At 39.9% G+C, this 13,459-nt stretch overlaps 1 protein-coding gene across 1 annotated transcript in view; it reads left to right on the top strand.

The window, feature by feature from the left end:
* The first annotated feature begins 5,749 nt into the window (after positions 1 to 5,749).
* The window catches only part of LOC149299859 (protocadherin-9-like), an 851,540-nt gene continuing 843,830 nt past the window's right edge, over positions 5,750 to 13,459 (top strand). The window contains exon 1 of the mRNA XM_089485932.1: positions 5,750 to 8,785. Coding sequence (XP_089342058.1) covers positions 5,750 to 8,785 — 3,036 coding nt within the window. The remainder of the gene's footprint in view (positions 8,786 to 13,459) is intronic.

Here is a 13,459-nt window from a genome sequence, read left to right as displayed (position 1 = left end):
AGAATAAAATTGAACTACACACACTTTACCTCCCTGATTGGGATTTTGATTTTAGCTTGAACTGAGAGGCTTTTCTACACATCAGGTCTGAATGACATTGGCTGAAGGTAATCCCATCTGTCTCTGTCTAGACAGTTCTCGGCACCAGTTTGCACTGCTCCCTTTCACTGCATTGTTGGAGTTTCTTGCTATATCCAGAAATTTGACAACAAAATCAATTACTGATCACGCCACTGTGTGTACATGAATATGATAGAATGATGCACATAGCCACTATATATTTTAGATTTTATTGTATTTTACAAAACCCCAAAGGGGGATGTTTAAGCCTTTAAAATGTGAAGGTTTAATCAAGCATATGGGAGGCTTGATATTATCATCAGAAGCTGTAAAAAAAAAATATGGCAGATTAACCATATTATTGCTTTACCTGCGATTGCACATCGTACCTGGCAGATTTAATTATTTTTACATTATCATTTCATGTAAAGAACAATTAGGTTATTTGCAAGGCTTGGAACATATCCTATTCCATGGTGGCAAATTGGTTGAGACGTATTCTGCATAAAGATGTAACCGTCACATTTATCTTTATGAAGGACCTAAAACAGAATTGAAGAAAATAGCATTCATGTGGCATAAACCAAGAACAATTAGAACATTCTAAATGAACTATATAATTGTTTTTTAAGGAGCGAATATTTATTATCCGATGCCTTGCCAAATCAGCATTGATTTCCATTGTTTGTTTGCTTTTCTTAATGACTAGGCAATACCTAAAAGACAGTCCTAGCACAGTATGTCAATTCAGACATAAAAAGGGATCTGTGGCTTTAAGTACCCCTCCCCTTCTCACATACTCCCCCCTCCTCTCCTATTTCACAAGTGCTGTGACATTCAGTGATTAACTTTATTCTCAAGATGTCTAATTAACCCATTCGCTGGCAGAGATGATACAAATTACACTATGATGCTTAAGGAGGTTCTCTATGGGATTCAGGTTGAGGAGTTAACACTGGGGAACTCAGGTGTTCATATCAACAGATGTATTAGATACATCCATATGTCTGTTGTTTGGTACCTGCTGTAGATCAAATGGTTAAATGATGTCAAAGTCAATATTACAGGGAAAGAAAACGACAGTATGGCGGAATAGAGTTAGAACATACTTACTAAAATGAACACTGGAGGGTAGATTGTAGGTCACCAGAGTATTAAATATAATAGTTTTGGTACATGTTAAATGAATGATTACATGTTAATTACTAAAACCCTTAAACTTTGTAGTGTTCATGACTCAATATATAACTTGGGCCCCTATATCTAGCATAAAAGATGTGGAACCCATTGGCAACATAATTTGCAATCAGAATACAGTCGATATTTTATTGATAATAATAATAATAATAATATAAATCAACAGTCATGGCAATGTAGTGCTTATTTCTGGAACTCAAGGGGTTAATTTTTCTTCAACTTAATATAATGGTCTGGATTTTTACTACAATACTAAAGATCTCAGTGGTCTATAATCTAAAAAGTATGCTTTCTACTTATACTACTCATATGTCTCATATAGGGATATGTGCATTTTCCTATAGTTGCAAATTATGCTAAATGCAATGAGCATGCAGCATGTTCCTATTCAACTGCAACTTGATGCTCACTTTGATGTGCTAATAAATTGGCCTCTACTATTCAAAAGCAACACATCATAGTCATCAGTTCATATTAACAAGTCTGAGATACAAATTAACACACTGAAAGATAGTGTGTTTTCACAACTAATAGTAAACTGCAGTCTGCAAAATAAATGCAACACCATGGAGATTCAACTATAGTGTTCCCCTAGCCAGCAAAATGAATTTCCCAAGTATAGAAGACAAGACATCTGTTCTTTCTGGTAGTGAAGATGTTAATAAACGTTCATCTCTTGGCGTGTGCTAATATGATTTGTCATGAATTCAAGTGAGATGAGGCACAGTTACTAAAAGACAACTGGTTTGGGAAATAATAACATCAATTTGAAGAGAGTTCGCAAGAATGACATCACACGACCATTCATATCAAATCTGTCCCAAGAGAAGAGACTGTGTCTTCTACTGGTTTACAACTTGTTTGTGTGGGGTTTTTTTTAAATATCCCCCCCCCCAAAAAAAAAATAAAAATATATATATTATACATTACAGCAGCAATTGGGGACATTTGGAGTAATGTGTCTACCTCCTTAAGCATGCAGTAGAATAGAGTAGATTGGACTCCTAGGTATCAGAATAGAATAAAACCTATATTAAACATTTCACTACTAAACTGTATAATAGTGAAGAGGTGATAGAATGGAAGGCTGCTCTGTACAGACTCCGTGATTATGCGTTCTCTATGTAGCTCCGTTTCTACTGTTTAAATATAACACAAAGGCGATTTGTTCTATGTTCAACTTTTGTGACATAAACCTGAACGGGGTGACACAATGAGGCGAGAATTATCTCACTCGGCATGTGATCATACAATAGGGGTTACTGTTCTGGGGAAACAAACTGCGGGTTAAGATTCTTTGTTGACTGCATACGAGAATGGCAGACGGGGGGGGGATAAGTTTAAGTAAAATGAAGAACATTCTCCTCGTTAGCTGCAAACATCTTAATTCACGGATGGCGTTTAAAAGGGAAACAGATGGAGTGTTAACTCGTTGGTGGCTTGTGAAATACACTTTTATTTCTAACGGTGCCACATTGCAAGAGAGAAGGATGGGGTGGCTTGCAAAGATGATGGGGTATATTCACTAAAGGGCAAGTTGGCAGGGGAGTTGTGTTGTAACTCCCTAACCTTACTATGCATTATGAGGGGCCAACCTTGGCTGGTCCTGTGCAATGGTTAGTTAAATCAAAGAGAGTTCTTCGGTCTCCTCGCCTTTTCAGTTATGCATTACACAGGGCCAGGGAAACCTGCCAGTGTTGGCCCTTCATAATGAATAGTGAAATGAGGGAGCTGTAGTGAAAGCTCTCCTGCCAACTCTCTCTTCAGTGAATAGACCCCCCCTTTATAGATGGCCCACCTTCGCTCTGGCAGTGCAGTCCGCAGGCTCTTGCGTTCAGCACCATGGACACGGCGTGCAGGCTTGCTGATCCCGGGCTGGACAGCTGATATGCGGCTGGCTCTGGAGCTGCAAATCCATCGAGCTTCCCAGACGTTCTCTCTCCGGCTCCCCCAAGCCCTGGATGGGAAGCTACGATTCTCAATGGGCGGCACAGTCAAGGAGAATCATTTTTTTGGCTCGGGGCACACTGGCCTTTTAATGGATTTCATTGCCCTTCGCTAGTGTTTACCCCTCCCCGATGGATTGATTACTGCCCCCGGGGTCTTGTTGCAAGGGTCGGATAAAGCAAGGAGAGGTGGGTGGGTAGAGGGAGGGGGGTTTAGTAATTGGATTCTGTACATTGCCTGGTGCGTAGTTACAGGGATGTGGATTAAGTGGCCGGCTGGCGGATGGAATAAACACTTAAAGAGAATAAGGATCCGCTTGGATGTTTCGCGCGTCTCAGGATCGGTGTCTGTCGGCCGGGAGACACCTTCTTTCCCGATGCCTGTCCCTTCGCCGCAAGACAGACCTCGCCGAGCCAGTAGCCCCCGAACCATTCTGCACTGGCCGCTTCTGGAGCCGCCTCTAACGCCAGCGTGATGTGAGCGACGGCGAGGCGGACCAATGACAATGCAACCTCAGCCCGTCTCCCAGCTGCCTACTACCAGGCTGCCAATGACACGGCTCTGGGCGTGTCTACGCGCAGCTCACACCCTCCCTTTTGGGTTTATTGAGAGTTATATCAAGAAATCCAGTTCAGAGGGAGAGAGGGAGGGAGGGAGACGGAGTGCGCGTCCGCGAGAGGGATAGTATAAAAAGGAGAAGAAGACGAAGAAGGAACATCTTCTCATCTCTAAGCGATTCGTTTGGGGATTTCTAACCACAGCGCGAGCCCCTTCTCATTCAGCCGTGACATCTAGAAGTTGCAGACTTGTGTTTTTTTTTAATATAAATATATTTCTTTTTTTTTAAATATATTATTATTTTTGTATATTTTTAACCTCGGTACCGGGACAGATTGGGATTGTACCGAATGCTTACTGGAAATATAACATCTGGATATGGTACCCTATACACATGTCAGTGGTGTGGAGCTCATCACAGCTTGAGGACCCTGCGGAGAGCATGATTTACCAAGAAACTGAGCAATGTGTGTTTCCTTGGAGTTGATCATCAGCATCCAGAAGCTGCACATTCAAAGGAAGCGTTTTGGTGTATGATTCACAAACTGCTACTTGCTTCTACTGCTGCCACTAACTATTGGATGCTTTCTTCTTTTTTTTTTCTAGATGCATTGCATCTCTTCAGGCAGGGGTGGGGGGAGGAATAAATGGAAAGTGTGAAGTTGTGCATGGTTGCAACAACGTTTCATTTTGTCGTTTTTTTCCAGAATCCTTTATTAAATTTTTTTTCTGTCATGCAAATCGTTAAATCGCTGTCTGAGAGCCTACTTGTAAGGCAGTGCCTGCTCCTCTTACCTGCCTGTATCACCCTTCTGGAACTAATCACAGCCATCAGCCTCTCTGTACAGCCTAATGCAGATGAGATTAGTGGTTAGAAACTGGCCAGTACCAGCAAAGTATCTTCCTGGAGTGCTTGCCACCTATATGATCTGCAGTTAGCTGGCCATCTCAGCAGAAATCACCCTACTTGTACCTGCATTATTGACCTACAGTATTTATTATTAGCTGCTGGGGGCTAATCTTTTAAGAGTAGACTGCACCTTGTCTTCTGACCACAGAAAAGGAAAATTAAATACATCTTATCATTTTTGGTTATTCACACAAGAGAGGGGGCTTTCCTTTTACTGGCATCTGGACTGGAAACCCACTGGCTTTTGTAAGTTGTTGAGACCTTTGATCAGTAGTAAGTGGAAGGCTTTTACATTGGACTTGCCAGGATCAATGTTTTAATGCAGGCATGATTGTGTAGCCCAGGTATTGTATTATTAGCCCTGAATGATTGTAATGTGCTCAGTGGTTACTGCAGTAGCCCTTGTTACATTCTATCCTGAGCTCACCATATTATAGCAACATAGTGTGAAAGACACAAGGAAAAGAGGGGATCTGATAAGGAAAATGACTCCAGAGTAGAGGCAATGAAGCACAAATTGTATTTGGCAGCTGACAGTGCAGTTACAAGGAAGACTGGTAAGGACTTAGGATTTTTTATTGGCAACAGTTATACAGGGAGATGCATGATGTGAATTACACATTGAGCAGTGGGATGATTAGAGGAAGAGGGGAGAGAGAAGGGGGGGAAATACGTGTTAGAATTGCATATTTGCTTAATGAAGGAAAGTAGTTGATTGTGTGTCTTATGCAAGTAAAGCGGTTGATGCCAACATTGATGAATAAGTAGCAGTTATTTGCAGATCTAGATCACCACCATAGAGAGAGAGAGAGAAAGAGATAGACCTAACTACTACTGTAATGTTTTGCATGTGCATGTATATAAGGAGCATGTATATAAGGAGCAGTATTTTACTGAATGAAACAAATCTGTTTGTTTGTGTGATTGTGTTGACAGCTGCTGGCTCCAATTAGACATGACAAGTAAGGCATCTTGCAGTCCATGCACGCCTCCTCTTGCAGATCAGCAGCATTCTTCAGTGACAACCTTTAAATCCTAACAAAAAAAAATCCAAGAAAACAAAGCAAGCACATTATCATGGACCTAAGGGATTTTTACCTGTTGGCTGCTCTTATTGCCTGCTTAAGGCTGGATTCTGCAATCGCCCAAGAACTCATTTATACTATAAGAGAAGAACTGCCTGAGAATGTACCAATAGGGAATATACCAAAGGATCTGAATATTTCTCATATCAATGCCGCCACTGGAACCAGTACTGGACTCGTTTATAGACTGGTCTCTAAAGCTGGGGACTCTCCTTTGGTTAAGGTGTCCAGCACTACCGGGGAAATCTTTACAACCTCCACCAGGATAGATCGAGAAAAGCTCTGTGCTGGATCATCTTATGCAGAAGAAAATGAATGTTTCTTTGAACTTGAAGTAGTCATTCTTCCGAATGACTTTTTTAGACTTATCAAGATAAAAATAATCGTCAAGGATACCAATGATAACGCACCTATGTTCCCGTCAACCGTGATCAATATCTCTATTCCGGAAAACACGCTTATTAACAGTCGTTTCCCCATCCCATCAGCAGTGGACCCCGACACCGGCTTCAATGGAGTTCAACACTATGAACTTCTCAATGGCCAGAGCGTATTTGGACTGGATATTGTTGAAACACCAGAAGGGGAGAAGTGGCCACAACTCATTGTGCAGCAGAATCTGGACAGGGAACAAAAGGATACTTACGTGATGAAGATCAAAGTGGAGGATGGTGGGTCTCCTCAAAAATCCAGCACGGCCATTCTGCAAGTTACAGTAAGTGATGTGAATGATAACAAACCGGTCTTTAAAGAAAGTCAGGTGGAAGTCCATATTCCAGAAAATGCCCCCGCTGGGACATCAGTGGTCCAGTTACACGCAACAGATGCAGACGTTGGCAGCAATGCTGAAATTAAGTACATCTATGGTGCCCAAGTGACATCTGCCACCAAAAGGCTTTTTGCATTAAATAACACCACCGGGTTAATCACTGTTCAGAGGCTGTTAGACAGGGAAGAGACTGCAGTTCATAAGTTAACAGTCCTGGCTACAGATGGAAGCTCCACTCCAGCAAGGGCAACCGTTACAATTAACGTGACCGATGTTAATGACAACCCTCCAAATATTGATCTCAGGTACATCATCAGCCCCATCAATGGCACAGTGTACTTATCAGAGAAAGATCCCATTAACACAAAGATTGCCCTCATCACAGTTTCCGATAAAGACACCGATGTCAACAGCAAGGTCATCTGCTTCATTGAGAGAGAAGTACCCTTTCACTTGAAAGCTGTTTATGACAACCAGTACTTGCTGGAGACTTCTTCCTTGTTGGACTATGAGGGAACCAAAGAATTCAGTTTTAAAATAGTTGCAGCTGATACTGGGAAACCCAGCCTTAACCAGACAGCTTTAGTGAGAGTGGAACTGGAGGATGAAAATGACAACCCTCCAATTTTTACTCAGCCTGTAATTGAGCTATCTGTGTCTGAAAACAACCGTAGAGGTCTATACTTAACTACAATCAGTGCCACCGACGAGGACAGTGGAAAGAATGCTGACATTGTGTATCAACTTGGCCCAAACGCCTCTTTTTTTGACCTGGATCGTAAGACTGGGGTTCTGACAGCTTCAAGAGTGTTCGACAGAGAAGAACAAGAGCGCTTCATCTTCACTGTCACCGCTCGAGACAATGGGTCACCACCGCTCCAGAGCCAAGCAGCTGTCATAGTCACTGTCCTGGACGAGAATGACAACAGCCCTAAGTTTACCCACAATCATTTTCAGTTCTTTGTATCTGAGAACTTGCCAAAATACAGCACCGTGGGAGTTATCACAGCCACAGACTCGGATGCAGGAGAAAACAAAGCTGTGACCCTTTCTATACTGAATGACAATGAGAACTTTGTTCTGGATCCATATTCGGGTCTGATCAAGTCTAATGTATCTTTTGACCGAGAGCAACAGAGTTCCTATACTTTTGATGTCAAAGCAGTGGATGGAGGACAAACTCCACGTTCTTCTACAGCTAAAGTAACCATAAATATCATGGATGCCAATGATAACAGCCCAGTAGTTATCTACCCACCATCCAACACATCTTTTAAACTGGTGCCTCTTTCAGCGATTCCAGGATCAGTAGTGGCCGAGGTGTTTGCTGTGGATATTGACACCGGGATGAATGCTGAACTAAAATACACTATTGTAAGTGGGAATGTCAAGGGATTGTTTAGGATAGACCCAGTAACAGGTAACATAACACTTGAAGAGAAACCATCTACAACAGATGTTGGCCTCCACCGTTTAGTGGTCAACATAAGTGACTTAGGATACCCAAAGCCGCTTCATACTCTAGTTCTTGTCTTCTTGTACGTGAATGAAACTGCTGGCAATGCCTCTTACATATACGATTTGATAAGAAGGACTATGGAAACACCTCTCGATAGAAACATTGGGGACAGCAGCCAACCTTACCAAAATGAGGACTACCTAACTATCATGATTGCCATAGTGGCAGGTGCTATGGTGGTCATAGTGGTCATTTTCGTGACAGTCCTAGTCCGATGTCGGCATGCATCAAGATTCAAGGCTGCCCAGAGGAGCAAACAAGGAGCAGAGTGGATGTCGCCCAACCAGGAAAACAAGCAGAATAAGAAAAAGAAGAGGAAGAAAAGAAAGTCACCCAAGAGTTCTCTTCTGAACTTCGTGACCATTGAGGAGTCTAAACCAGAAGATACAGTTCATGAACCTATCAACGGGACAATAAGCCTTCCAGCTGAGCTGGAGGAGCAAGGGATCGGACGTTTTGACTGGGGTACAGCTCCCCCTACCACCTTCAAACCCAACAGCCCCGACCTAGCTAAGCATTACAAATCTGGCTCTCCGCAGTCTGCTTTTCATCTTAAAGCAGACACTCCAGTATCAGTAAAAAAGCACCACGTGATTCAGGAACTCCCTTTGGACAACACCTTTGTTGGGGGCTGTGATACCCTCTCCAAACGCTCTTCCACTAGTTCAGATCACTTCAGTGCCTCAGAGTGCAGTTCCCAGGGAGGCTTCAAGGCAAAAGGTCCATTACACACCAGACAGGTAAACGAGCACTTTTACTGGTCTATAAGTACTGCATACAAGTGCCCAATCAACCAGTATTAAAGTGCCAGTATGTCTTCATTCGGTCATCTTTGGCTTGCTTACATTACAGTATGTAGAGAGAGAGAAAAAAAATCAACCCCTTTCCCTTTTTCCCCCCTATTAACTTTTGTAAAGGTTTTGATGTCCTCAGAAGTATGGGGTATCTATGCATATACCTGTGTGTGCATATATACCAATATATTTTGTCAATTGTATTATACCATATTACTGCATGTCACATCACAGATCCAAATCTCTTAGGTGCAATAAAACAAAAACATGAATTTTCAATTTCACTAACATTGTTCACAGTGTTCCAGTTACGTTCCACCTAGCAGTCCACATAATGACTGGTTTAACCTTTTGAATGCCAAACTACTATGCAAAACTTTTTGGCATGCAAGAGGTTATTGTTTTCTTGTAGGCATGAAGGTAACATATCAAGTCACCAGAAAAAGGGGTTAACTTTTTTTTTACTCTTGCTGAAAAATATGTTGATGTATTTCACATTTTTAATAATAGTTATTGTGATTATAAAAAATGCATGACTGGGTGCAATCCACATCTGAAAAAATATATATATTATCTATTTAAGTTTAGCTAGAACACATTTACAAATGAAGTTGAAAGCATGTTAGTAAAAACATGCTTGTAGCTGAACAGATGTTTAATGTGTATTTTTAAAGTTCTGTGCCTTTGCTAGGCTCCCTAGCTGCACAATGGGTTGTGATGATGTGCAAAAAGTTTATTTGTTTGTCCTGCAAATGATATTGAACACCCTCCCTCCCATAAAAGAGAAAAAAAAGACATCCACTAACAACTATGTTTTATTATAAATGTTTGGTATCTCATCTATTATTGTATTTCTAATTGAAATAAGATCTAAAGTTTATTAATTTATTTGTCTATTTTAATTTCACATGACAAAATGTAGAGACATGCAGTGCTGAATTTAAAAAAAATGTACAGGGTCATAGATATGAATTGCCCCCAGGTTTAAATATGTAAAAAAAAAAAAAGTTTTTTTGTTTTTTTTTTACAAATATTTTATCAAATAAATTGTGCAGAAAATCGACATTTAGAGTATGTGCTGTGTTTTGCTTGTACTTATACAGGACATGTCTACTTTGAGGGGAATGGATTTATTCAAATAATTATAGAAAAGAAATTCAGAAAAAAAGTAAGCCCATTGTAAATATTTCTTCATCTTAGTAAAGCAAAAGCAATCTGTCAAAGCTCATTTTAGCTGTGAAATTTGCCATCTAAAGAGGGATTAGCTGGTAGAGAAACTCATATTTTAACAAAATCCAGCATTAGCTTTCAGTCCAGTAATTCCCTACTAATAAAGATTTAAATGCAGAGCTGTCTAATTTATTTCATTGAGATTTGTCTGTTGCCTCCAGATTAGAGAGTGAAAATGTCCTGTAGATGGCGCTAAGGTTCTATGTGGTTTCTGCTGGCTCAATGCCAAGCCTGCAGTATATTAGAGGTGGGGGAGGAATAGATCAGGTTGGCACTACAGCCAAAGAGACCTTTTATTTAATGACAGTTGCACTAGAGCGACCAGTCCTTGAGTTCCTAATGCAGTTCCAAAATGGCTATGTTTTTACATATTACTGCACCAGCTTCCTATACTTCCTTTGATATCTCCAATAATTAATGGCACTTATGGCATTAGGCTTTTTAGGGTGGTGGGTATGTGTAGAGGCTACCTGGGTATGCAGCATAGCTGGTGGAAGTCCCCACCTGCTTTTGCCATATATATTTTAAACCATATTGCAAATTTACTGGTAATTAAACTAGAGTACTCTGGATAACAGTCCCGATGATCCTATTTTTCTAGAAGGGAATTCTGCTAGCATACAGTGTCAAAAGGGATACATAGGCAGATTTAAGAGTGATAATAATGCAAGTTTCCTTTCCTCAATTTCGTATACATTTGTTTTATGGGTAGGTGCACATGCTTGAATGTTGGATTATAATGGACTAATATTGGTGTTACCCACTGAGTAGACTAAAACTAGGCATGGACTCCCTTAAGATATATGACACTATATGGAAGGGCATTTTTTAATGATTTGGATACTGGTGGCTATTTTGGCAATACACTTATAATGAATCTAGTTTTTCAGTACAATATTATCCACATTAGACATGTTTTATTGACAACGTTTTTGTTGTAGCCTCCAGCTTTAGAATAAGCTTGTTTATTGCGGTTTCCTAACTCAGTTGACAGCAATTGGGGAATTAATTTTCTTGTCTGGAGAATTAGCTTGGGTATATATCACAGATGTTAAAGAAATGAAAACAGTGACCCATTTACTCGCCATATTTATAAATTCCTTTAATCAAAGCATTCATTTTAGAAACAGCATGTTTGGGGTCCCTCAAATATGATACGCTGAGTATTCTGGTGCTGTAGGTGCTAATCCCTGGAGAATATACTAGGTCTGGTATATTCAGTTTGTTATCTTTAATGTAGGTCTTCGGTCTCAGGGATAGTATATAACTTTATGAATCTGCAATTTGTTTTGGCTACACATGTTGCCATGAATATTTAATGTATTTTTGAAAGTAAAAAGAAGAAAACCTCTACATTTCTGACACATCAATATTTCCCAAACTGCAACAGTAAATAGAAAAAATAATGCAATATGCAAATACCCACCTTTCTTGCCGGATCTGGGGAAAAAAATAAAAACCAGTAAGGATCAGTATCTAACATAGATCGCTATCTCGTCCCTTTGTCTGAATGCCTATTTTTCTGTTTGCCCTGTCCCAAATCACTAAACAAGATTGGAAGGACAAAGCAGACTATGGCAAATGATATGGATTCATTTTAAAATTTCCACATTTCGTAAATCTGATAACTGACTTTACAGTCTTCCATTGTCTTAAGAATTCTTATTTATTCAAGATACTAATGAACCTTAATGATGCTCTTTAAGCATTATATATATATATATATATACACACACACACAAAGTCCACAAGGCTTGCACTTAGCTTCTATAGTTATTATATTTATATAAGTCGATATAGGGCCTGAGATTTTTATGTTACGTTTTTACATAATTGTCACACATAAATACATGTATATATTTTCATAAATATTTTAATTTCTGTATCACTGTAGTGTTAAATGTACCGAGATAGTAGACCTATATTCTTCATTTTCTTATCAATTATAAATGATCAATGTACACGGTGCTGCAGTGCTTTCTGGTATCATTGTACAATGCCTTTTTATGTTATGCAGTGGGTGAAAGAGCTTCTTTGTTCAGTCGCACCTGCTTGCAATCCTTCTTATAACTCTTTGCAAACAGTAGGATACATATGAAGCAGCCTGAAATATAGCATCATTTGTTACTTTGTAGTAAAGAACTGCAAGTTATTAATGGTTATACAAAGTGACAAACAGTAGGTAATTTAACCATACAAGCAGTAGACCAAAGGATTAAAAAGAAATCCTGACATGGATGGACTTATGTGTACAGCATGTATACCAGAGAGAGTTTTTTACTTTGAGGGTTAATAAAGACATCTCTTCATCTTCTCAGCATGGATCAAAAAATCTTCAAGCTGGGGTATGGGCTCAGCCAATTCTTTGATTTTTCAGGAAGCCTGTATAGGCCAAACTTGTTCAGAGATCTTTTATTCGGAGATCTTTTATTGATCTTTTATAATCTGCTTGCCTTAAAGGATCAGTTATGTCAAAATGTTTTGTACAGGACAGTCCTTTTAGGTGTCCTATAATAGCGCGCCCTAGTCTCCCCATGCTATGCAGAGTCTTTACATGTGTAATGCTCTGCAAAGCAGCTTACTTCCGTCCCTATTGGTTTGATGGCTACTATGCAGGACACATTTCCGTCAGAGTTCAATCCACAACCCTGCCGCTAGTGTTGCACTGAATGTATGGTGACCACATCGGCCATGTTTTCCAGGACACATATAATATTTACATATTGCTGACCAGCCCCGATAAAGGTTCTGCCCTGCAGTATGAGGGATGTATAGACTTATTGAAGATAACCAATTAGTCAGTTATACATCCCCCATAGTGCAGGGCAGCATTTTATCTGGGCTGGTCAGCAATATGTAAAAATTATATGTATCCTGGAAAACATGGCTGATGTGGTCAACCTAATGTGAAGTGGATGAACTGACAGCCAAAAAGTGGGCAGGCATTGGCAGTGAAGTGAACGATCAATGTCTTATCATGAAACATTGAAGCAAAAACTTCACTGACCAATGAAAACATATTTTTTTCTGGCATCTTTACCTGTTTATTTGTGATGGTAACTTAAGAGTTAATTTAAAAGAGCAATAGAGTTGTCCCAACTGTTTGGAACATGGCCAATTTGAAAAGGCTGGCTTAACCATTCATTTAATATGGTATTTACTGTATAGGTTTGAGGCCGTAGAAGAAAAGCAGAGTCATGGTGTTCGGTTGTGTCTCTGTGGAAATTCTAATTTCACAAAATGTAGCTAGGTAAGCATTTTAAGATTAAAGAGGTTTTAAATGTCAAAGATCCTATTCTAACCCTCTTAAAGGTTTACAAAGCTTGGTTATGCAGGGTGAAGTGGATATTTATTGTGCTAAGGGATGTGAAAAATCACTGTTCCAAAAGT

Source organism: Sceloporus occidentalis, unplaced genomic scaffold (assembly GCF_023333645.1).
Source record: "Sceloporus occidentalis isolate IW3139 unplaced genomic scaffold, rSceOcc1.0.p SCAF_27, whole genome shotgun sequence".
NCBI classification, from domain to species: domain Eukaryota; kingdom Metazoa; phylum Chordata; class Lepidosauria; order Squamata; family Phrynosomatidae; genus Sceloporus; species Sceloporus occidentalis.
The sequence above is the reverse complement of the archived record's forward strand: the minus strand, read 5'-3'. Positions and strand labels throughout refer to the sequence as shown.